At 42.0% G+C, this 26,782-nt stretch overlaps 1 protein-coding gene across 5 annotated transcripts in view; it reads right to left on the bottom strand.

The window, feature by feature from the left end:
* SEPTIN10 (septin 10) overlaps window positions 1-26,782 on the bottom strand; it is a 46,176-nt gene that overhangs the window by 5,523 nt on the left and 13,871 nt on the right. For all 5 annotated transcript variants that reach the window (XM_043468656.1, XM_043468655.1, XM_043468657.1 and 2 more), the window contains exons 2-9: window positions 24,387-24,455; window positions 20,410-20,527; window positions 19,801-19,996; window positions 17,726-17,912; window positions 14,440-14,601; window positions 12,909-13,005; window positions 11,643-11,811; window positions 5,127-5,259 (exon numbers count right to left, since the gene is read on the bottom strand). In XM_043468656.1, the coding sequence (XP_043324591.1) occupies window positions 5,127-5,259; window positions 11,643-11,811; window positions 12,909-13,005; window positions 14,440-14,601; window positions 17,726-17,912; window positions 19,801-19,996; window positions 20,410-20,527; window positions 24,387-24,455 (1,131 nt within the window). The remainder of the gene's footprint in view (window positions 1-5,126; window positions 5,260-11,642; window positions 11,812-12,908; window positions 13,006-14,439; window positions 14,602-17,725; window positions 17,913-19,800; window positions 19,997-20,409; window positions 20,528-24,386; window positions 24,456-26,782) is intronic.

Here is a 26,782-nt window from a genome sequence, read left to right as displayed (position 1 = left end):
AAATATGTAAAATAGATGACCAGTGCAAATTCAGTGCATGAAGCAGGGCATTCAAAGCTGGTGCTCTGGGACAACCCAGAGGGATAGGGTGGGGAAGGAGGGGGGGTTCAGGATGGGGGGACACATGTGCACCCATGGCTGATTCATGTCGATGTATGGCAAAAACCACCACAATATTGTAAAGTATTATCCTTCAATTAAATTAATTTTAAAAGTTATAAAGAGTTGGTGGTATGCATATAAAGAGAGCGGCAGCTCTCTGAGCATGCGTGCACCCCCATGAATTGGGAAGAAGAGCAGAAGGGAGGGTAAGGCTTGGAAAGGGAGACTACAGGACAGGTTTATTATACATTATGTGAGTAGAATCCAATCTCTGATTGCTTAAATGGAGGGTGCATACTTTATATCCTTAAATATTCTGGAAAGTTGTAGAGTACTTCACATATCATTCATGAGGTTGACTAGAAATTCCAGGAAAACTGTAAAGATAAAAGTGGCTTAGAAAAGGGGGTAGGCAGAATCCGACTATTATTTACATTACATGGAGTTCACAACTTTGGGCAGTGACGGTCTACTCCACATACATGAAGCACTCACTTGTGGCTCCACTTTTCACTACAAGGCCTTTAATTCAGACACATTTTCAAATACTTGAAAAGTTAAAAGCAGGAGACTTTCTGTGCTGTTGAAACTACTCACTGATGTTCTGAAAGGTCTGTGGCCACATGGTACACTGCTGTCTCTTGTATAAACAAGCCTCTGAGGACATCATACATTCTGCTGTGCAGTGACCCTTTTTAAAGTATCTATTTTTAAAAGTGAATACCAGAAACAACATTCCTTTCTTGCCAAACTAGCCCATGTCTTTGACCTGAGTTCTGTACTTTGCTGGGTTCCCAGAAGTGTCTCTGAGAAGCACCCAGGACCGTGGCTCAGCCACACCTAGTATATATACTGCATATACTCACTCTGGACTCTCCAGGTCTGGGTTTTAGTGCAGCTGTACTTGTTTACTTCAAAGTATCTACAGTACTTGTGGAAACAGGAGAGGCATAAATATTAAGTGAACAATTAAGAAATAAGACATGTGTGTGGTTAGTTGCTAAGTCATGTTCAATTCTTTGCAATCTGTGGACTGTAGCCCGCCAGGCTCCTCTGTCCATGGGGATTCTCCAAGTAAGAATACTGGAGTGGGTTGCCATGCCCTCCTCCAGGGGATCTTCCCCACACAGAGATTGAATCAGTGTCTCCTGCATTGGCAGGTGGATTCTTTACCACCTGACCCACCAGGGAAGCCCTTTATTATGTGTAACTCATGGATAATTATGAATAATTAACAGATGTTTTGAAGAAGTTAGTGAAGTGAAAGTCTCTCAGTTGTGTCCGACTCTGCGACCCCATGGACTGTAGCCTGCCAGGGTACTCTGTCCATTGCGATTCTCCAGGCAAGAATACTGGAGTAGGTTGCCGTGCCCTCCTCCAGGGGATCCTCCCAACCCAGGGATTAGTCTCCTGTATTGTAGGCAGATTCTTTACCATCTGAGCCACCAGGGAAGCCCAAATATTCTTATGGGGGGTTTTAAAAATTAAAATTCAACTGTAAACCACTTCTACATCTTCTCACTAGAGAAACTGAGAACCATGATGTATGAGAGAGAAACTCTTACAAGAGAAGTATATGCTAATCAGAAGAAAAACCAGCACAGTTTCCTACTTACCACAGTCTTCCTCAATGTTTGTATTTCAAAATAACTTCAAGCTAGGGACTGTTCTCGAATAAGAGATGACACAAAACAGAACAGCTAAATGCAGTTTTAGACCTAAGATTGAATTCTGGTTCAAAAACAAAAAATCACCAAATAGAAAGGAATAATAAAAGATAATCTTGGGATGACTGGAGAAATTTGACTATGAACTGATGATCAGGTTAGATTGTGGCATTGCTATTACTGTTCTTAGGTGTAATACTGGTACCATGATTATGAAGGAGAAGGCACCTGAGCTTCAGGAATGCATGAAGTGCCCTGATGTTTACACCAGCCTTCAGGTGGCCAGGAAAATATACACCCTAAAGATGGTGATATGTCCATTCTAAATCTAGGTGTGAGGATGGACATGGGTACCCTGTACTTTCACTTTCCCATTGTCTGAACTTTTTGAAAATAAAGATCAAAATTCAAATTATGGACAAGATATATTTGTACATTATTAATTTTACAAAACCACTTCCTATTGGGTTTATTTAAATAGCAGGTACTATCAGAGTATTTTAAATAACAGGTACATTTTGTAGTTAAATTAAGCTTCTGAGGTGGCATTAGCGATAAAGAACCTGCCTGCCAGTGCAGGAAAGGCAAGAGATGGTTGGGAAGATCCCCCAGAGAAGGGCATGGCAACCGACTCCAGTACTGACTGCAGAATCCCATGGACAGAGGAGCCTGGCAGGCAATAGTCCATGGAGTCACAAAGAGTTGGACATGACTGAAATGACTTAGCATGCATGCATGTTCTCATGGATAATTTGATTACAAATAACTCTGCATTCAGATGGGTATATCTTTCCTTTTCTCCTTTGCCTTTTGCTTTTCTTCTTTTCTCAGCTATTTGTAAGACCTCCTTAGACAATCATTTTGCCCATCTGAATGCAGAGTTCCAAAGAATAGCAAGGAGAGATAAGAAAGCCTTCCTAAGTGAACAGTGCAAAGAAACAGAAGAAAACGATAGAATGGGAAAAACTAGAGATCTCTTCAAGAAAACTAGAGATACCAAGGGAACATTTCATGCAAAGATGAGCTCAGTAAAGGACAGAAACAGTCTGAACCTAATAAAAGCAGAAGATACTAAGAAGAGGTGGCAAGAATACACAGAAGAACTATACAAAAAAGATCTTAATGACCCAGATAACCACGATGGATGGTGTGATCACTTGCCTAGAGCCAGACATCCTGGAATGTGAAGTCAAGTGGGCCTTAGAAAGCATCTCTACGAACAAAGCTAGTGGAGGCGATGGAATTCCAGTTGAGCTATTTCAAATCCTAAAAGATAAGGCTGTTAAAGTGCTCCATTCAATATGTCAGCAAATTTGGAAAACTCAGCAGTGACCACAGGACTGGAAAAGGTCAGTTTTCATTCCAATCCCAAAGAAAAGCAATGCCAAAGAATGCTCAAACTATCGCACAATTGCACTCATCTCACACACTAGCAAAGGTAATGCTCAAAATTTTCCAAGTCAGGCTTCAACAGTATGTGAACCTTGAACTTTCAGATGTTCAAGCTGGATTTAGAAAAGGCCAACATCTGGTGGATTATAGAAAAAGTTAAGAGAATTTCATAAAAAACATCTGCTTCATTGACTACACTAAAGCCTTTGACTATGTGGATCACAACAAACTGGAAAATTCTTAAAGAGATGAGAATACCAGACCACCTGACCTGACTCCTGAGAAACCTGTATGCAGGTCAAGAAGCAACAGTTAGAACAGGACATGAAACAACAGACTGGTTTCAGATTGGGAAAGGAGTACGTCAAGGCTGTATATTGTCACCCTGCTTATTTAACTTCTGTGCAGAGTACATCATGTAAAATGCCGGGCTGGATGAAGCTAAGCTGGAATCAAGATTTCCGGAAGAAATATCAATAACCTCAGATATGCAGATGACACCACCCTTACGGCAGAAAGTAAAGAACTAAAGAGCCTCTTGATGAAAGAGGAGAGTGAAAAAGTTGGCTTAAAACTTTTTTAAGTTTTCTTAAAACTTCAGAAAACTAAGACCATGGCATATAGTCCCACCAGTTCATGGCAAATAGATGGGGAAACAATGGAACAGTGACAGACCTCATTTTCTTTGGTTCCAAAATCATTGCAGATGATGACTGCAGCCATGAAATTAAAAGATATTTGTTCCTTGGAAGAAAAGCTATGACCAACCTAGACAGCATATTTAAAAGCAGAGACATTACTTTGCTGACAAAGGTCCGTCTAGTCAAAGCTATGGTTTTTCCAGTAGTCATGGATGGATATGAGAGTTGGACCATAAAGAAGGCTGAGGGCCGAAGGATTGATGCTTTTGAACTACGGTGTTGGAGAAGACTCTTGAGAGTCCCTTGAACTGCACAGAGATCAAACCAGTCAATACTAAAGGAAATCTATCCCAAATATTCATTGGAAGGACTGATGCTGAAGCTCCAATACTTTGGCCACCTGATGCGAAGAGTTTGACTCACTGGAAAAGACCCTGATGCTGGGAAAGATTGAAGGCAGGAGGAGAAGGGGACGACAGAGTATGAGATGGCTGGATGGCACCACTGACTCAATGAACAGGAGTTGTGCAAGCTCTGGAAGATGGTGAATGACAGGGAAGCCTGGTGTGCTGTAGTCCATGGGGTCTCAAAGAGTTGGACATGACTGAGTGAGTGAACAAGAACAACAAATAAGTCTAAAGGGACTCTCATATTAGCAAGTTCATTTGTATTAACATTTCTGTCTTCTCTCAGAAATTCTTTTTTGCGGCTCTTCCTTTTTGATCCTTACCTTAACTTAGAATCCATTTACTTAGATGCAGCCATCGCAGTTAAGTCTACAGAAGATACCTTAACTCAAGTAAAAGTAAAATTTATCCTTGAAGAACCACAAGCAAACAAAACTAAAGAGAACCAAACAAAATTTATTGCAGATAATTCTGTGCCAAAGCCTCCCAAAGGCCACCTGGACCACCCACTTCCCCCAAGAAGCCTGACTTCACACTCAACAGCTCTGAGCCACCCACTTCCAGCAAACAACAGTCTGAGGGACTCTCAAAACTCAAAAGGGCTTATGAAACCATAGCTAAAGCATCTCCACCTCCTAGTTAAGCTAGTTGAAACCCTTCTTGGTAATGTAGGCCTCTACCAGCCCTCAATAAACCACTTCTAATCAAAGACACTTTGTTCACAAAGGCAAAATTTTTTGTTTTCAGCCTGTGATTTTTTTTTTTTTGGTAAAATTCTGCATCCAAAGACTATGTGTTAGTAGAGCTACTCTTAAAGAACAGCTCGTCTTCAAAACCACCTGTTAATTCTTGAGATAAATCCTCAGGTTAATAGGACACCCCAAATAAAGAGAAATCACAGCAAACAGCACACTTGCCTCTCTCTCAGCTTCTTTCAGGATGGCTTCTTTCTCCTTCACACGCTGCACAAATAGCTGCTTCATCTCTTCTTCCTTCCTCTGGCGCTCACCATAGAACTCGTGTCTCTTGGCTTCGTAGGTCTCCTGAAGACTGAAAAGTTATTTGTGTTACTCTCATGTTAACAAGATGACATAGAAACCTGCAGACATTCAAACTTCCAGGTTAGGCCTCATGACTGTCCAGTATGTGTGCCTCCAGGGAGCCGTGGGCAGGGAGAGCCCACCTCCTTCAAGGAGCGCGGGTCTGTCTGTGGGTCCCTGCTGTGCCAGCACTCCCAGAAGTGCTCGTTTCACCCCACACAGGTTCCTTCATCCACCTCTCTGGACTCCTCCCCTCTATTCATTACCATGTCTGATCACCAGGGTCTGGGAGTTCAGCCTGGGACCCCAACATCATTTCAGTCCAGGCTTGTTTTGATTTCTACAGACACATTGTTCAGCCCAACTTGATCTTTGAGCTTTTCTGCCTTCACTGTTGCAATAATCTAATTGAGCTCTAGGATTTGAGTTCATCTTTCTTTGATTTTGTTCTTCCTGATACTCCTCAGATTTTTCCACCAAAAACAGAGATCTCTTTTATCTTTTCCTTCTGCATTAGTTATATTATCTCCAAAACGAGAGCACCTTAGAAACTGCAGAATCCTGTAAACAGACCTCTCCTCCTCAGGTTTCAGGCACACGTCTCTTGCTCCAGCCACTGCCTGCTGCCCTGCCCTCACTCTGCCCCACAAGTCCTATACCTCTAGGAATCTGCCTCTAGTCTCCCCGGTGGAATCCCCTGTTCCCTCCCAGCACTTCCATGGCTCTTTGTTATACCTCTTCCTGGGCATTCCCACCCAACTGCATCTCTCTTCCACCAGCTCAGCATCTTTGTAATCCAGCTGTCCAGCAGAGCTCTCTGACACTGCAGTTTCTTCATAAACGTTCATCTAATGACAGAGACTGCAGGGAAGTAGGGCCAGTGTAGCCCACAGAGCAGGGACTTCCTGGAACTCCACGACAAGCGCCTCTCTTACCTGTGGAATTTCAGAGGAACCACAGACCTCCTCACATGCAGAAGCGCTGAGCCCTTCCATCACAGCTCACTGAGAGGACGACCCAGCATTTAACAGGGAATACAATAAATTGGCTTTCCAGGTGTGTCATGATTTAGAAATTTCTACTGCTTATGAAAATACTTTATAGCTAAATAGATTTAAAATGCGATAAAATTTAGGAATTTTACTAATCTTGTTTAACCAGAGAAATAAATCTTTTATGGATAGAACTGTATACATTTAAAGAAAATTGGTCAGTTTTCATTCCAATCCCAAAGAAAGGCAAAGCCAAAGACTGTTCAAACTACTGCACAATTGCACTCATCTCACACGCTAGCAAAGTAATCCTCAAAATTCTGCAAGGCAGGATTCAACAGTACGTGAACTATGAACTTCCAGATGTTCAAGCTGGATTTAGAAAAGGCAGAGGAACCAGAGACCAAATTGCCATCTGTTGGCAATTTGGGTCATCAATCCGTTGGGTCATCAAAAAACCAACAGAGTTCCAGAAAAACATACTTCTTCTTTACTGATTATGCCAAAGCCTTTGACTATGTGGATCACAACACACTGTGGAAAATTCTTCAAGAAATGGGACTCCCAGACCACCTTATCTGCCTCCTGAGAAATCTGCATGCAGGTCAAGAAGCAACAGTTAGAATTGGACATGGAACAATGGACTGTTTCCAGATTGGGAAAGGAATATGTCAAGGCTGTATTGTCACCCTGCTTATTTAACTTATTTGCAGAGTACATCATGCAAAATGCCAGGCTAGATGAAGCACAAGCTGGAATGGAAGCACAATCTGGGAGAAATATCAATAACCTCAGATATGCAGATGACACCACCCTTATGGAAGAAAGTGAAGAAGAACTAAAGAGCCTCTTGATGAAAGTGAAAGAGGAGAGTGAAAAAGTTGGCTTAAAATTCAACATTCAGAAAACTAAGATCATGGCATACAGTCCCATCAGTTTATGACAAACAGATGGGGAAACAATGGAAACAGTGAGAAATTTGTTTTTGGGGGCTCCAAAACCACTGCAGATGGTGACTGCAGCCATGAAATTAAAAGACACTTGCTCCTTGGAAGAAAAGCTATAACCAACATAGAGAGCATATTAAAAGCAGAGACATTACTTCGCCAACAAAGGTTTGTCTACTCAAAGCTATGATTTTTCCAGTAGTCATGTATGGATGTGAGAATTGGACCATAAAGAAAGCTGAGCACCGAAGAATGGATGCTTTTGAACTGTGGTATTGGAGAAGACGCTTGAGAGTCCCTTGGACTGCAAGGAGATCCAACCAGTCCATCCTAAAGGAAATCAGTCCTGAATATCCACTGGAAGGACTGATGCTGAAGCTGAAACTCCAATACTTTGGCCACCTGATGAGAAGAACTGACTCATTGGAAAAGACCCTGATGATGGGAAAGACTGAAGGCAGGAGGAGAAGGGGACTATAGAGGATGAGATGGTTGGATGGTATCACTGACTCAGTGGACATGAGTTTGAGCAAGGTCTGGTTGCTGGTGATGGACAGGGAAGTCTGGTGTGCTGCAGTCCATGGGGTCACAAAGAGTTGGACATGACTGAGCAACTGAACTGAACTGAAGGAAAATCAGAGTAAGAACTGTTACACATTAGCCCTTACAGCTGAGTATGAGTGTGTGGTACTTAACAGCATGTGTTCCAAGGAGGAACAATCCTATACATTGTCTTTAGGAGCAAAGTTTATAAATATACACAGTGTTCTAGATGACCACATTAATGCCTCTGGTCTCAAGGAGGCATCCTATTTCTTACAAGGTTTTTTTGTTTGTTTTTTTCTGTGTTTGTTTTGGTCTTATTTTAAAGAAGCCTCTAAATCAGTCATGCCACCTTCACTCACATTTCAGTGGTCCTACACTGGACTGATAGCTTTTAAAGACATAACTTGGTTTAAATAATGTATCTAAATCATGTCAAATCTAACTTTTAAAAGGTTCTCAGAAATTTATTTACACAAGCCCTTGAATTGTTCAGGAAGAAAGTCAAGCCACCTGACAAAGAGAAAAGACCAGACACTTAGAGAATAGCTGCTGCCGGCAGGGACTGGTCTGGACTCTCACTAATCCCCGTGCACCTTGAAGAACAAGCACCAACACTGTCAGGGTTAGTGTGCTGATGCTCAGAGTAAGGTCATCTGCCCAGAGGGACAGAGTTAGCAAGGACAGAGCTGGAGCTGGAACCTGGTCAGACTTGCTCCAAAGCCCACATTCTTAACCCCGATAAATCCTGCCTAAAATGATGCCTCAGCAGAAGGTAAAGGGAAGCACTGCTCTGGTGTGCCCTCCATCTGTCACACGCGCCCACCGTGACATGGAAGCTTACAGAGCCAACTGCAAGGAAAGAACCACACTGTCTTTCAAAAGGTGGTAACGAAACCCTGAGAAGATCTGCAAGGATGGTTTATACAGTTAGTGTTGTGAAACTTATGCAACCACTGTTGATTGCCATGGATTGGAGAATGAAAAATATCCCTCTTGCTGCTGTATTTAATGTGGCATATATGCTAGTTGCAGACATTACCGATTTAAGGCAAAGCTGAAAACCAAAGAAGAAAAAGCATCCTAGGTGCTTGCATCTGTCAGGAAAACCACCGCATCCCTCTCTTGGGACCTCATCCATGAGCTCAGGGTCCAGCTCTCCCAGGACTGCTGAGTGCCCCCACTTCTGCTGCAGGCCAAACACAGAAAGGGAACTACTTCTTGAGAGTTCCAAAGAAACAAAGTGTATGACACAAAAATTTTGCCAGACACTTAAGGAACTCTAAAATACCACACAAATCGACCTTCCAAACTCTAGAGCAATGATGATCAACAAGACTGTTATGTTCATCTAAAGTTGCTTAGGGATTTGAGGTTTATAAAAGCACGTTTCATGTAGTTTAAATAATTAAAGGTCAGTTAATTAAGACCTCAAGGGTACACACAATGCCATTACCCGAACCTCATGACAAATACGAGATTGGCGTGGGTAGACTGGGACATGAATCACAACTCCACACAACCAGTCAGTGAAAGGAAATGAAGATACTTCAGGGAGGAAGCTGGGCCATAAAGAGAAGAGGTCATCCAGACAGCTCATTTTTCTAGTTGATACAGTATCGAGGGACAGATTTTACATGCCAACCAAATTATAGCTATTGCACACACACCAAGTAAATTGGAAGATTCCCCAAAAGATGGAATAGAAGTTCTTGAAACCACACTCCTGAAACCTCCCTAAGACCTCAGACTAGAAAGAATGACAGAAGTTTTATCAAACAGTGTATCCACAAATGAGAAAGCATGAAGAGGAGAGAGATTGTGCATGCCTGGCCCAGGGAATCTCGTCTTGTCAGGACTGCAGGCCAGGGCAGGGTAGAGGCCCACCGGCTCCTGGGCAGCAGGCAGGCCCCCCCCCTCCTCTGAGTGGAGTCTTTATCCTTCCTGCTTCTGCCATCCATCCTCTTCTAGCAGCCTGCAGCCACTGCTCTTGCCCTCTCACCTGCTATCCACTAAAGAGCCTCCTTTCCCATTCTCTACCTGTCCAGTGGACAGATGCTCCCCAAACTGAAGAAATACTAAAAGAATGGCTGTTCACCTTGCCTGCCCACCACCTGTCTCCTGTCGTATTGCTATTCTACTTCTCCCCACAGGAGGCATCTTGATGGGACAGCCAGTCAGGCTCACACCCACCCTGCCAAGACATGCGCACACGTCCTATGTTGGGCCCATTAGACATCCCACTTTCCTGGAAGAAAGACTGGAAATGGTCTGTTCATTCTTCCACTCCAGCAGTACAATGAAACTGCTGGTTTTCTCCCTTTGAACCTGCAAGCCCTGGCCAGCACCGTACTCGTGACTGACATGGCCTGCTCTTCTGAGAATGGCAAAGGAAGAGACTGGACTATATCACACTGCTGTACAGCCACAGCACAACCTGGTCCCCATCAACACGGCCCACCTCTCCCTTCCTGAGTCCTATTAACTTCACCTTCCAGTTCCACTGGAAGGGGTAAATACGCATCTGACCACCCCACTCCCTGCACCACTACCAAGCCCCTGTGTTTGTGCCTGGATGCCCATAGCAGCCTCCCGCCTGGGTCTCCTCATGCCCAGCTTCTGCTCATTATAACAGGGCAGGAGCGTCCTCCTCCCACCCCACCCTGGGGCCCTCTATCCCATGGTGCACATCTACCCACTGACCAGCAGGACGTACCTGGACTGGATGGGGATCTTAACTTAAATGTGATTCTTAGGCTCCATACCCAGAAATTCTGAGCCTGCATTTCTACATCACCCACAGGTGACTGATGACTGATCTATCCCTCTTCTCCTTCATGCACATGGAGACCCCTGTATAACCTCAGACTTGGAAGAATGAGAAATGAAGCCTCCTCTGGGAAACACTAGGGATGCCAGTGCTGGACAATTTCTCTTCAGCAGAGAAAATCACTTTACTAGAACCAGTCTGTTATAGCACACCCAAAATTGGTGAGGAGGGTGAGGTACATAGAATTCTTAGTTTATTATGCTGCCAGAGCTAAAACACTCATTAATCTGTAGAATGGAAAAGTTTAGCCTCACCTGATATTAAACCTTCCCGAAGGTCACGTGCAGTGGCAGCTGGCTCCAGGGCTCCCCCCTCCCATGGTGTTTGCTCTGGTGCAGACAGGACACCAGGGAGGGGCTGCAAAGTCAGTAATGAGATGCCAAGGAACTCTTGGTCCCATAGCAGATTTAAAACAGTGCTGGTCCTGAGCAGAATTGTTCAGGAATGTGACATAAAAATAAACCTGATTTAGCACGTTTGCATAATTTAATTTAAAAAAAAAAGACCTCAGGACTGTAGCAGCATATAAAATAACAAAAGAAGTTCCAACAACACTTCATGTTCTAACCATTGAGCAAGTTACAGTTCCTGTAACTTATGGTAATATCTTTAGTCTAACCTCTGACTCCCCACAAAAATGTTCATGCTTCCTTTATAAGAAATTTTCCTACATTTAGTTATTCCAGAACTTCCATCAGGATGAAAGACAACAGCTTCATAGTTTATTTAATGATTCCTATTACAAATTTTTTAATAATAATATACTTTCATTTTTTTCATATAAATACAAAATTAAAATCAAATAATGAGAGCTTTTTCCTTTGGTTACTCACTTCAGCAGGTACTGAAATCCTGAGATTCTACCCTGTGTTCTTCCTTCTACTTAACTCCCTGAGTCGTATGAGGACTTAGAGACCTCCAAGAGCAAGAAGCCTTCCAGTAATTCAAGCATCATAGAAAGCGTGATAATAAATCATCATCAAGTGGTCTTTCACAGTGTGGGAGATTCTCCCGTCATCCTGGATAGATAAAGAGGTACCATCCTCCCCACCACCACCTCCTCCCGTGGCTGGCTGCTCACCTGAGTGGCTGGTTCTCTGGGCCCACGTCCATGAAGCCCATCTCCTCCAGCTTGCGGCGCCGGTACAGCTCATAGTGCCTTGTGTGGGTCTGGTCTCGAAGATCCTCCATGTTTGTACAAATGAGCATCTCCCGGAGCTTGACAAAGTCGCAGTGGTTTTCATTCTCCACTAGCCAGAGAAATAGAAAACACCAAGAGTGACTTTCAATCCTGACACACAATTGGTATTTGTTGAATAGATGAGTAAATGCAAACATATTTGAAAGAAGCAACAGTGAAATGATCAATCTAAGAGCCATGGCTGTTTCACCCAAGTAGCCAAGGAAGCACTTCTTGTATCACACACACCAAATTACAGGTAGTACTCATTAACAGACCAGAGCACTGGCTTAAATTTGGTAGCCAAGGGAAACAGGAAAGAAATATATTCTATCTGGTACGATATGCTCTACTAATCTCACTAATATTTTGTTACCAGTTTATAAACCATCCTCAGGACATTTCACATACCACTTGAGAAGAGTATGTAACATTTTTTCACTAAAACTTCAAGGTGGTAAATTCTGCACACTCAACAACACCATCTGTGCCTGCTGTGATTATCAAATCTTTGTCCAACATGATGCCACATTTGTGGTCCTGCGTTAGGTACCTAATTGTGACCAATAGTTGTAAATACAATTACCTTTATATTTTCTAAACATTAAAAATGTTAAGTTTTGTCAATATTTTCCACTAAATAAAACATCTGTCAATTAAAAAAAACAGCACTGAGAAACCAGTATCAGCAGGGGTAATCTATTCCCCATTAGTTAGTACCATGAGTGAATGAACTAGATAGTTAATTTCATACTCATTGTAATGTTAGATACATGCTAAAAATCTTAATTTGGCTGACTGGGAAATAGTTGACAATACTTTGATAAGTAAAAATATATAAATTTATAAGGAGGTTTATTGTGTTCCAGAATTATCTAGTAATTAATTTTTGTACTATGTTTAAACAATACTATTTACACTCAAATTCTGTTCAAAGTACCCAACTAGTGGTTCCCACCTTCTGAGTGTCTTAGCACACCTTGACAGGTAACTAACTGGTCTAACGCAAGAAGTGGGGAGGCTCTATTTGGCTTTGCAGACATGGCTAAAATGTCAGCCCTTCCGACAGCTAGTCAGAACCCAAAATAAGCATTGCCTGAGAGGATGCACTAAATGCAGCTTTTAGACTGTCAGGCAAGCACACATGTCCTTGTAGATCTCCTTTACCTTGTACAACGCCCCAGGGATACTGGCGAGCTTTGACCATCTTATTTCCAACTTTCACTTCATCCATACTTCCCACCACAGCAAATGGCAGGTGTCCCTGGAAAGGAGCCAGCATATCAATCACATCTCATACCAATGACAACAGAGAAAAGGACATTTACTAAATGATAAGTGTGTTAAAGTCAAATGGTCTGCTGTGCCTTAGCTTTTAAAACCTGCCCTGTGAATACATGCCAGCTGTTCTACAGTCATCCTCAGGCCCTACAGAGAAAAATAGTTACTGAGAATGCCCCACATGCATTCCAACTTTGCTATAAGGATACAAAAAAAAGAATTCTAGCACAGGTATCATTTACCTCATGGTCTTGGATATAAAAGACAATGTTGAAGAAATCACATACACACCATATATGGTATATAACTATATTTAGGGTATACCTACATACATAACACCAATATCAAGTAGTATTTAAGTCCCAAACTATGCTAACTACAAATGTTACAGAAATTCAAAGGACTGAGAGATCTCTGTGACAGGAAGACACAACCAAGCTGGAGACAGAGCAAGCAGCATAGGAAGAAATAGCAAAGCAAGAAGACGATTGTGAAAAAAGACACAGTGGCTGGATTTAATGGCAGTGAGGAGACTGTCCTGTCAGACACTGAGAATTAATTTAGGGAAAAATCTAATGTAAACAGTATATGTTTAATATTTAATGATTGACAGTGTATAGTCTCTTAATTGTTACCCTCTGAAAACTTATTCCAGGTGGGCACACACACAAAAAATCAGATATAAAGAGTTTAACACACAGGGTTTAATATCACTTCCTTTACATAAGTCAGCTTTTTATATATTTAGTTTAAGTATCTTAATATGGACAAAGTGTGAAAAAATCAGAAAAGGAAAAGAGGAGAAATGGAATGAACAGGTACTGAATGTCACTGCCAAGCAGTGAACAAAGCTGCCTCCTCACAACAGTGAGCCCTGTTTTATAGGTAAGTTAACAGTCTCAGGAAAATGGGGAGCCCCATTTTATACGTAAGTTAACAGTCTCAGTGAGGTTAGGAAGTTCCACAAGAACTCTAAAACCTTTGATCCATCAAAATCCAACCAAGTATTTAAGAAATTTGGTAGCCTGAAGTAACACAGAGGACTTAGTCATCTTTAATCATACTGTTATGTATAATTAAAATATATACTAAATATGTTCTATATTAAAACACAAAAGTTATGTGAGTATTTCACATGTACTTGTGACACTATAAGGGAGGAACTTAAATACTAGATTAGAATGCTCCCTGTAAAGTCTCTCAGGAGGGAGGCTGTGCCATCTTCTGTCCTTAAAGACAGGACCGAAAGGACTCTTACTAAGGAAATAAAAAATGGTCCCACAGAAGGAGAATCCCATTCTCACAAGTGTATCACTTAATTTAGGTGAAAGTAGGGAGGGAAGAAAAATGCTCACAAAAGTAGTAGCAATGTTACTTTTTTCGTATATTAAACAGAATGATTCAGTTAAGAGCTTACATTCATTGAAGCATTGATCTTAGCAATAGTTTCATCATCTGTTGGGAAATGGTATATCTGAACACCATTGCTGACCAGTTCACTCATGAGCTTGATCTTAAACTTCTGTAATTCAGTTTTAGAAATTGCATCTGCTTTGGCAATCACTGGTATAATGTTCACCTATTAAGAATAAAGGAAAACAAAATCTCATGATCGAGGATTTATTTTTTAATAACAAAGTTTCTGAATTCAAAACCACTCTGACAGATTTCCTTAGGACAGGCAAACTATGGTCCACTCATTGCCTGTTTACATAGGTAAAGAGTTCCTGGAACACAGCCAAGCCCACTCATTATACATCATGTATTTCCTGTGATCACTTTCATTCTGTAACAGCAGAAGTAGGCCTGGCCCTTCAAGGGAAAAGCTTGAAGGCTCCTGATGTAGAAATCACGGCTTCATTCTTACAGACAGCCCTACACAGCCATTCCTGCAAATGCTGGGCTGGTAATAACTGCTTTTCAGAAGCAGAGCTCTTACAAAGTTTCATCTTTCAACTGAAGTCAGGTTCAGAAATCTCACATTTTCCCCTCTGTCTCTTACAATTCCATCATACACAAAATAAGTAGAATGTAAGAGATGAGCTGAAATCACCTGCATAATTCACTAAGAATTTTTATCTGTTAAAAATCTCAGCACTAAGTAATCTGGTGACTGATTTCAGCAGACCTATGGGTCAGGCCACAGGCCTCCCCTGCCTCTCACTGAAGCAAGCCCCTTTTCCCAGTGAATGCATCTGATCTGACCCCACTGTCAGAATCTTACCCATAGGTCGACAGAGGGAAATTTTATGGATACCAACTACAAACATTCACAACTCAAAGGAATTAGTTTTTCAGCATTATTTAAAAGTCCTGTCACTGGCCAGAGTGGAAGAGATGTGGGGACATGAAGACTAACCTGCAAGGCTAGTTCTGTGAGATTTTTAAAAAATACTTATTTATTTGTATTTATTTATTTGGCTGTGCCGGGTCCGAGTTGTGGCATGTGGGATCTTCAGTCTTCATTGTGGCATGCAGGATCTAGTTCCCTGACCAGGAATTGAACCTGGGCCCCCTGCATTGGGAGCACAGATTCTTAGCCACTGGACCACCAGGGAAGTCCCAGTTCTGTAAGATTAATGTATCCACAAAGGAGTGATATCACCACAGATTAAAGGGTTTGTATGTTTTTCATTATTTATTAGCTTGTTTTTAGTGAAAAACTTCAGGCTGAGTAGTCACATATGTTCAAAGAGTGAACTGTCAGTATAATTTTCAGAGTAGAAATGAAAACTAAAATAATTCTTTTTCTATTCTTGAAACTCTTTGTCTTCTCCAGCTTCACAGTGATTTACAGTGTGTACATTTGGATTTATTAGTCTTAAATATGTTCCAAAGGGGATAAAGATTTTTCCAACTAACCATGAAATAAACTTTCCAGCAATTTTGGGTAAACACCTTTCAAGATAAGTTAGTCAAAGTATATAAAAATTTGATGCCAAGTTCTTGATTTCAGTATCATATATACTTAGATATTCAGTAAACTGTGCCAAGTTATACTTCTAATTGATTCCAGGATCAGTAGCAGAAGCACCCAGTGTATGTAGCTGACATTAAGCTTTCTCACTGTAGTGTGAAAACCTGACTGACATTTGACTGCTGAGGCATCTGTTTCAGATGTCCATTAGAATAAACAGCCAGCACCTGAGGACACAGCTACTGGCTGCCATCAGGTAAGGAATAGGCCACCCTCCTGGAGGACTCCTTTCAGAAAGCCTAGGTGACCTACCTCTCCCTTCAGGCCCCAAGTCCCACGGAGGTGCTTTAAAGTCACCCACAAAGAAGGAACTGGAGAGGCCCAAGATGCCCCGCCCTCAGACCCTGATAAAGGCTAATCGCTCTCTCGAGACCTTTTCCCTCCCTTCCTCTTCCCCCCGCACCTGCTGCGCTGTGTACACTCAGATCCTGTAGGAACAACCCTTGATCCTCAGAGTCCCCCAGTGCTTGTTGCTGGGGTGCCGCCTGGGATTCTAAGAACCACGAGGGCCGGCCCAGTGTCCCTGGATGTGGGAGAGCGTGTGAGGGCCCACTGTGAGTAAATGTAGGTATGGAGCACATCACATTCCCAGCCAAGCTCATCACCATCAGTGGGCTGAAGGACACAACACAGGCTGAAAGCAGATGTCCCCACGGATGGGGACATATCACCTGCACGGGTAATTCCCCGTGTAGAGCACTGGAGTCATCTTTTAAGAACAAGATGCACTATCGATTTAATCACCCTCACACCTCTTTCAGAAGTAGATGCTCTTCTAGTTTTGATTTTAAAAGTGAAGAAACTGAAGCTCAGAGTGGTGGAAGCTTGCCAAGAACACGGGGCGATCAAGTAGCAGAGCAGCCCTGAAAGAACCCCCACAACTCCACACAGACCTCAGCCTGGAGCTCTGTCTGCCTGAGATGAAGTTGCCCACTCCTGTGTTCATGTCCCTTTAGTAAGGGTGGATTTCTACACGTCAGACTCAATTGTGAAGATAACTGGCTGAGTGGTTACAATATACCTCAGGTGAACAGACTCTCACCCAAGCTCCTCCAGGTTTGTCTCAGCCAGGGGACCACAGTGCTGGTCTCTGCACCGAGATGCCCGCCGCCTGCCTCCCACACTGACTCTTGCACAGAAGGCAGCCCTGGTAGACCCCATGCTCTCCCAGTGCCAGCTCACAGGCTGCTCAGCCAGGGCACAGGGGAACCTTGGAGACCTTTTTAGTGTGAGAGTGAGTCTTTATCCTTTAAACAAAAAAACCTGAAGTGAGTTAATTTCTGGATACTACTACTTACAGCTCCCTGAATTTATATATAGCTCATTGGCTCAGAAATTAAAAATAGGTTTTCTGGATACAGTTCAAATTAAAATTAATTTACTGTATGAGACTTTAGATCTTAATCTTCATCAGTGAGCTTCTTATCATTTAATAGTGTCATAAAGTAAAATTAGTGTCAAATAAATTCTATAGTTAAATGAAAATGAATACACATATTCTGACATGCAATTTAATCACTAAAAAAGGACTGAAATTTTATGCTAACACTTTTTCTTTGTATCTCATCTTCCAAACTGAATTTCTCTGGAAAATATCCTAAAATTGAAACTTGTTAAATGTTTTAAAAATACACAGAATGAGACAGTTATGACATATGCACATATCATAAATATATTTATATATTTAATAGTTCTGAAATGCAACCATTGGCTGTTTCAGACCCACCTTGCTATCCAGGCTCTTCATGGTCAAGAGATCCAGTGTCTTCAGGGAGTGGCCTGTCGGGGAGATGAAGTAGAGGCACACGTGCACACGGGAGTCATGGTAATTAAAGAGAGAACGCTTGATCTTCAGCTCTTCTTGGAGGTAAGCTTCAAACTGAGCATCTATGTAGTCAACTATTGGTTGGTAGCTTAAAAAATATTTAAATATTTAATACAATATATTCATAGTATCTTGATAAAGTATTTGCATAAATTTAAAGTTTGAAATTTGTTTTTTCACTAGTGAACAAAACAGTTGACTTCTACGCTAAATAGATAACTTCAGTAATAAAACAAATGTGCAAATGTGCAGGTACAGAGGCAGTACTTTGAAACTGTCAGAACCACCTGTGCTTTAAATGGTCTTACAGAAATGACCCTGAATGTGCCTCTCACACTCATTTACACCTGGAGCCCTCTGGCATGGCTCCCCAAACCTGCCAGGCTGCTGAAGGAGGATAGGCATCTAACTGCAGCCATGCTGGACATGGCATATTACCCTACACGAGTATCAGCAACCTAAAAGTTATTTAGGTCAAACTCCATAACTTCTTGTTCTGAAATTAAGTTTGTGTGGCATGGAAGCATGAACGTGGTAAGGAAAGGGCATACCCACATGGAAGCATCCTAACCGGTGACTCAGGCACAGCTCCATTCTCGTTTATTTACCAGCAGAGGAAGCCGACAGGCTTAGTCCTTGCCTGGATCCATCCTCCTGCCTCAAACGCCTGACCCCAAGAGAAAGCACTGTCTTGGGGCTGCAGAGCAGCCCCTCGCCCTCTGGGAAGAACTGACCTGTGGGCATGTGAGGAGAGGACCCAAAACTACAGACATTTCCTATAACCATCTTGGTGGTAGACAGAAAACTACACATTTGTCAAAATTAAGTTGTACACTTAAACCAATGCATCTTATTTATTGTATGTAAATTTTACACATCAATAAAACTTATTTATAAACAAATTAGAAAGGAAGAACAAATGCCATTATTTGCAGACTATACTATTGCATACATAGAAAACCTAAACAAATTTATTAGAGATGCATTAACTAGAATTAACCAGAGAATACACAGAAGTTTCTGTGTACAAGGTCAATTATATTTCCACACATTAAATGGAAAATGAAATATTTGTAAAAGATATCATTTATGGGATCATCAAAAATACCAAATATCTAAGGATAAATTTAAGTAAAGCTTTACATAATTCCTATATAGAAAACTAAAAAAAAGCCATGTGTCATGGGCCTTTGCCTCCTCCACTAATCTACTTCTTCCAGAAAGCCCACAAAAATTGTTTCTTGAAATCTATAGCAGAACACACAAATGTGCTGAACAGGTTAAAACATAATGCGAGTCAGTTTTATAACATATTTTCCCTTTAAAGCAAACTTTTAGGACCTAGAAAACTACCTCTAAAATAATGAAAGTATATGAATTTCAAAAAGGAAAAAGAACGAACAGTCATTGCCCAGTCTGTTTCCTCCTTTTATGGCTTAATTTTCATATTTAAGCCAAAATCATCTTTGTAATACCATAGGAGAAATAATGACAAAAAATAGTAACCTAATACAAAATATAAATTAAAACTGAATCATCACACCTTTCCTGCAATGCTTAATCTGGCTAATTTAGTTAGAACTTCACAAAAAAATTCATGTACCATGGATTTGGTGATTATGTATTTGCCATGTATGCCTGTTTTTTTTTTTTTTCTCAACAAGTCTTGCCTGAAAATTAGTAAAAATCACTTAATATACACCAAACTGTCATATCAGGAAAAAATTAAAACTATTTTTGCTATCATGCACACTTTAAAAATGTGATTCAAATTACTCTAAAGAAAATAGACAACTGGACAGAAAAATGTCAATTTCTCAACAAAAACAAAATATTGCTTTATTATTTAAAGAATTTAAGTCTGGGAAGAAAGGCATGGGTTTCTACAGATTAAAATCAAATCAGCACACAGGCCAAGAAGGCAGATATCCTATAATAAGAAAAAACCTGTTTTATTACTAGAGGAAAGCACGTACCTCTCTTCTTTGTTTATTTGGTCACCAAATCCCACTGTATTCACAATGGTTAGTTTCAATCGAACGTTACTTTCCTGGAGTTCATATGTCTGTGCTTTAAGTCTAACATGTGGGTAAAAATGTGAGGATTCATGGTCTTCAAAATTAGTATTAAACAATGTGTCAATCAGCGTTGATTTTCCAATTCCAGTCTCCCCTGAAAGAAATGCAGGTACATATTCATATTCACAGGTGCACAGGATGGATGAAAAACAGAACAGTAAACTCTTACAGTGATTTGGTTTCATGAATCCCAAATATTTCAAATATTGCAAGGGCTGGATTGTCCCTGAAAGAAGTACATGCTAAGGTCGTTCATTCTAAGCTGAGCATAAAAATGAGTCCTGTATGCTGAGTTACTCAGAACTCTGAAGAAGGCACTGAAATGTTTAAAGAACAAAGAGAAAGCGTAAAGCAGCACGGCTAAGAAAAAACTGATAGAATTTAAATAACTGAAAAAAATCTATACTCATGCTCTCAGGTTGCTCAGATGGGCACCATACTGCCCATCCCAAGAAGGAGGTGAGCACAGGAGCAGGATGGAAACGTCTGGACAGGCTGGGCACTCACCCACACAGAGAATGTTAAAGCAGAAGCCTTGCTGGATCGACCTGTTGACCAGCTGATCAGGCAGACTCTCAAAACCAACATGGCCAGACATGGTTAAAGAGCGAGGACCTTCTTTTTGCTGCAAGAAAACAAAAACCATGGCAACAGTTTTTTAAAGTTTTACTGAGACAGAATATAGGCACATTGGAAAGCACAGACATAATTTATTAAAAAAACTAAAGACTTTTTCGATCATTATACCTCCCCCAGGATACAACTGGTTTGTGAGAAACCTGTGTCCAGACCCTCAAAACGTATTTCTTATTATCTTCCTATGATGACGGCCTGACACCATTTGTAACATTAAAATATTTGATTTCCCCACACAGGAAAATACTCAAACTATGGCATAATCATTCACAAAATGGAGTGTGGTACGTAAAAGTCATGAAAGATGTTTATGATGAATTTTAGATATAAATTGTCACATTACAATGTCAAGTGAAAGAGGTACAGCACAAAGTTACAGATGGAGTTCCAGCTCACAGTCGTGGCAGAGTAACTTATGTCACACTCACCTCCTTGCTGGTAAGTTACAGTCAGCTCCCTCAAGTCACTGCAACCAAAGGCAGAGAGACTGTGGAGTGAGGGACACACCTTGTAGCTTCTCCCCTGAAGGCAGACCCAGCCCCTGCTGTACAAGCAGACAGAGCTCAGGAGGGAACTAGTCTTACTGGGTTCAGAAGCCAGTGGAGACAAGGGCAGGCAGGTCAGCTGAAAGGGGAAATTCCAGAAAGGAGGGAGTCCACAGTCGGCACACACACCCCTCAAGTCTTTGGCTGAGGTGCTGACCTACACATGAACAGGGAAATGGGAATTGGAATGGCCAGCCTGGGGAGCTTAGACTTTTAAGTCTATAAGTTAAAGGACTCAGTAAACGCATGAAAACCTACATGGGCCTCATTTTAGGAGTAAGGATCACATCCCAGCACTCAGAAATCCTCCCTCGTGCTGAAGGCACACCTGAAGTAGACCTGCTGCAACAGAGATGAGTGTGACCAGCCAGTGACTCACTAGTGCCTGCTGGACCAGAGGCCAGCACCTCTACAGTGTGTATCCACAACAGCTAACTGTGCAGTCAAAGTACTACACAGAAAGAAGCAAAACACAGTTCACAGTTCACAGTCAAGGAACAAGAAAACAGTCAACAGAACAAGATCCACATAGAAGCCACATGTTGAACTAGCTGGTAAGAACTTTAACTCTGACAAATATGTTGAAAAGAAAAATGTTCTCTTTCTCTACAGAAGAGATACATATGACAGGTGACGTGACAGGGAATTATAAGAGAAACAAGAAAGCTCTCAACAACAAAAGGTGACAAATAAAATTCCTGGAATGGAAAAATGCAACATCAGAAATAAAATAGTATTAACAGCAGATCAAACAATGGGAGAAAGACTTGTTCAATATCATATCCATGCTAAATATCTTTGTCCAAGCTAAAAATCTCTCATTGAAAAGATAAAACTATAACAGAGCCTAAAAATACTGGCACAATATCAAATGATCTAACACACCTACAGTGGGAATGCTGGATGGAAAGGAGATGGGAGCAGGGGATGGAGGACAGAAATTTGTAAGTAATAGTGACTGATAATATTCTAATTGTTTCAGCATGAACTCAGAGATCCAAGAACTTCAGCAAACTGCAAACAAACAAAAGCAAAGGAATCCACAGCCAGGCACATCAGAGCAAACCATTTAAAAGTAAGAACGGAGAAAGATCTACAAGCAGCCAGGGGTGGCAAGACATATTACAGACAAGTAAAACATAAAATGATCACAGTATTGGCATAAAAAACAGTGTAAACCAAAAGACAACAGAACGACATCAGTAAAATGCCAAAAGTAAGAAAATGACAACTCAGGATTCTTTATTTTTCCAAAATTTGTTTATTTCTTTATGGCTACACTAGGTCTTTGTTGCTGGGTTCTCTCTGGTTGTGACGAGCAGGGCTACTCTCTAGTCATGGTGCGAGGGCTTCTCATTGCAGTAGCATGGCGTACAGGCTTAGTTCTCGGACCAAAGGATCAAAGCCCTGTCCCCTGCACTGGCAGGCAAATTCTTAACCACTGGGCCACCAGGAAAGTCCCTGACAACCCAGAATTCTGTATCCAATGAAAATATCCCTCACAGGTGAGGACAAAATGAAAACATCTTCACACAAAATCTAAGAATTTTACTGTAAGGAGGCCTTACCTGGTAAGAAATATTAAAAATTCTCAAAAGAAAGGAAAATGACAACAGATGGAAACTCATCTACAAAAAGGATGAAGATTGTCAGAAAGGTAAAAATATGGGTAAATACAAGAGAATTTTTTGCATGTTTTAATTTCTTGAAAATATAGATTGACTGTTTAAAGCACTAACAACAGTGTGATGCAGGACTTATGATACGTGGAGAAGTGGGATGCGTGACCGCGACAGCACAGAAGATGGGAGGGGAGGAGTCACCCTGCTGTAAGACTTATACACTGTCCATGAGTTGCCATCACACTGCTCAAAGGCAGTGAGGGGTAAATGAAAGCCCACATCAATTGCTGTTTAAAAAAAAAGAAGTTTAGCTAGTAAGCCAAGAATGGAGATAAAATGCAACCATAAAAATACTCCATTAATTCAAAAGGAGGCAGGAAAATAAAAAAATGAAAGACTAAATGGGACAAATAGGAAATAAATGGCCAGTTGGCAGAATGAAACCAGCCGTGTTTGTAGTTACAGGGAAGCGGTCCCAGCCAGCTGTCCAGTAGACCCTTCCGTGACAATGCCAAGCTGCCAACGGAACCACTAGCCACATGCAGACATGGCACACCTGGTCGTGACACATGCAACTGAGGAAGGAACTTTTAAATTTTATTTAATTTTAACTAATCTAAATATCCAGGTGTGGCTAGTGGCCACCATACTGGACAGTGCAGGTCTAAGCTTTTCAAATAAAAGGAAATTGTCAGACTGGATGAAAGAGCAAGACCCAACTCTGTACTGTCAATGCAGTAACTGACAAGCTCATTGTAAAATTTACATGGGAAGCCAGAGGACTTAGCATCGCCAGAATCACTGTGCAGAAGAACAACCTGAAGGATGCACACTACTTAGTCTAAGGCTGCAGTCACCAAGTAGCGTGGTGTTGTGACTGTCTACTACTTACCTACAATTTAACAAAGAGGAGGGGCTGGAGAACATGAGGACTAAACAGTGAGCACTCAGTGCACCAGTCACCGAGCAATTACAGTAGATTCAGTAAAGCAACGTGTCAGAAGGCAGGTTAGGAGTAACTCAGAAAGTCTATGAGGTGGTAAAATAAAGATGGATAGGCTACTCTTACCAGTAAGAGAGCAAGAATGAACAAATCACCATTTATCAAAACTATGGGGACTTCAGTATGTGTGGAGGAAGAGAAGAGACTACAGAGCACAGAACTGCAGGAAAACAATGGTGATCACCTGTGCTCACATTTGCAGTTTTCTTTTTTAAAAAACAACTCACCTGTTCACCAGATTAAATTTACCTCCTCTCTTTTAAAATAACTTTTTACTAAAAAAACTACCAAAACCCATCCTCCTGCGCAAGTACATTCAGAACCCCCTTGGAACCATGAAAGTCTGACGCTGTGCTCAGGAAGGCTCCTACAGGGCCATCCCATGGCACCACGCCTTGTCATCACCAAAGTCGGTAAGGACGCCTGCCAGAGCAGGGCCAGCTCCCCCGACCGCTGTGGCAGAGGTGGAATCTGAATCTGCTTGACATCAGGCAGGGTAGAGACACTGTGGCCACTCAACAGTGATTCAGTTCATTACTGATTTTGAACTTGGATCAGTGTTCACAATTAATTCATATTCAAGGTGAGTACCAACAACAGTCTGTCTAAAACTGTCGCATCCTGAAACCACAGAGGCATCCACAATACAAGGTGAGTCTACTTAAGAGACATACTCACTTTCTGTTCATGGTCAGATACTTGTGAGGACGTATGAGCTGTTTTTGTTGTAATGTGAGACTGCAAGAGCTGAAAAAGAAAACACAGATGTTACTAAAAAAAAAAAAAAAACAAACCTATATCTAAGTAATATATTAATAGTTATATTAAAAAGGAATTCTAGTATTGTCATTATCACCAGGCTTTGACTTGTGATCTACACAAGGTTTTCTTGCTGGAAGGATATCTGCAGAGGTCAGTACCATGTGATAGTCAACACGATACACATTATTGCACTTACACCTTCACTCACAAAAATGTAAAAGTTATCATAACAGAACCCCTGCTATAGCCATACCCAGGCTCATGGGGCCCAAGCAGCTGTGGGGTTATCAGAGTAACGCTGCCTCAAGAGCACTCCATCCTGGCATGTAGCACAGGACATGGAGAAAACATGTCCTTTTTAAAAAGTAACAGTAACATGGATGTAGTAAGAAAAAGCGGAAACAGTGCCAGTCGAGAGAGAACAGAGAGCAGACTAAGTTGCCTCCTCCCCTGACCCCTGCAAGCTGGCAGTTCTCTCCCCTGGGGGTAGAGGCGGCCTGGAGTGCGAATGCACAGTGTCTGTGGCTCATGACTGGTGATCTGCAGTGATTGTCCTTCCCACCTAATCTGTGGTGGGGACCACGTCAGCAGAGCGTGAGCTACCCCCCTCCCTTCCTCCCTCCCTCCCAGGACAGTGCCTCTTCTGTAAACTGCACAACATGCAGATGCACCATCTTTAACTGCAACAGCTGCACTGCAGTGAACATCAGCTTGCCTAGACGTGGGACTAAGGGGAACCTGATGCTGCGGCAAGGGAGGGCTATGTGTGGCACCTTGAACCCCAACACATGGGGCGGCCAGGACTGCATTCTACAGAACACTAATGACCCCTTCCCATGGTACTTTCTGGGTAACGTGAGCTCTTGAAGGTGGGCCCTGGGACCTCACTAGGCACCTTGAGCAGCCAGCTGAGCGCACTGTGCTGGGAGTGGCTCTGGCCAGTGGGAATGTGCTGTGTATTAAGAGACAGCCAGGTCCCGGGGTGAACACAGGAACTGGTGTATGTGTAAGAGAAAAGCACCTTGATACAAAGCCCACCAGAACTGGACTAGTGTGGCTTTAACTGTATACACACTGCCCTGACTTCCCCCACCCCTGCCACCATGTGTCACATGAGCTGGAGCGCACACCCCCAGTCTGCGCCAGCACAGAGGAGCCAGAGAACTGGGAAGACAGCCGTGGTCACGGCCACACACACAAGAAGGAAGACGACACTGCGCTGGCCCAGGAGACGCCAGCCTCAGGCAAGGCGGCATTTAAGATAGAAAACATCTCTGAGCCCTGAGAGTGAGGTGGAGTATCTTATCTGGATAAAGTGAACCATCAGTAGAAGAGTTTGCTGGAAACAAAGGGCTCATCATCTCTTGTTGTGAAGTTATGAAGAAGCCAGAGTGGAGCAGGGAGCTGCAGGATGAGGCCTGGAGTGTCCACCTGGGGTGGAACTGCTGTCAGGACCCCAGGCACCATGGAGGGAAACCGAGCACAGCAGAGCCTCTGTGTCTGCCAGCATCAGATGGGAGTGGGTGCTGCATGTCTACGGAGAAGGCAACGGCACCCCACTCCAGTCCTCTTGCCTGGACAGTCCCATGGTCGGAGGAGCCTGGTAGGCTGCAGTCCATGGGGTCGCTAAGAGTCGGACACGACTGAGCGTCTTTACTTTCAGGTTTCACTTTCATGCATTGGAGAAGGAATGGCAACCCACTCCAGTGTTCTTGCCTGGAGAATCCCAGAGATGGGGGAGCCTGGTGGGCTGCCGTCTATGGGGTCGCACAGAGTCGGACATGACCGAAGCGACTTAGCAGCAGCAGCAGCAGCAGCTGCATGTCTAACTTAATTTTATCAACTACAGGACTCTAATGAAGATTAGTCTTTAAAAAACTACAGTAAGTAGTCTTGGAATTTTAGTATAATGGATAGCATACTGAAATTTTTGTGAAATGCTGCTTAGGAAGCAGTATCATTGATATATAAAATTTGCTGAGAAAAAATAAGGTTTTGTACTTCTTTATTATAAACTTTAAACTTTGACTAATAAAACCAAGGTTACATTTCTGTCATTTATATGAGTTCATATCAAGTATTCACTTTTGTTCATTCATTTCCTGTGTTTCTGAACACCTGCCAGAAAGCCTACTTAAAATCTCTGTGGATAAATGGTTTGATGAGGAAGTACAAATGAGTCACATAAAACTATTATAAATAGTTGTTCTTAATATTTCCACTGGTACTACCTGGCTAGTCAGATTTCCAAAACAGATTTTAGAATGAAAACAGTTTTTAATAAATTAACAAAGACATTATTGAAGGTAAAG

The sequence above is a fragment of the Cervus canadensis genome, chromosome 5 (genome assembly GCF_019320065.1).
Source record: "Cervus canadensis isolate Bull #8, Minnesota chromosome 5, ASM1932006v1, whole genome shotgun sequence".
Lineage (NCBI taxonomy): Eukaryota > Metazoa > Chordata > Mammalia > Artiodactyla > Cervidae > Cervus > Cervus canadensis.
The sequence above is the reverse complement of the archived record's forward strand: the minus strand, read 5'-3'. Positions and strand labels throughout refer to the sequence as shown.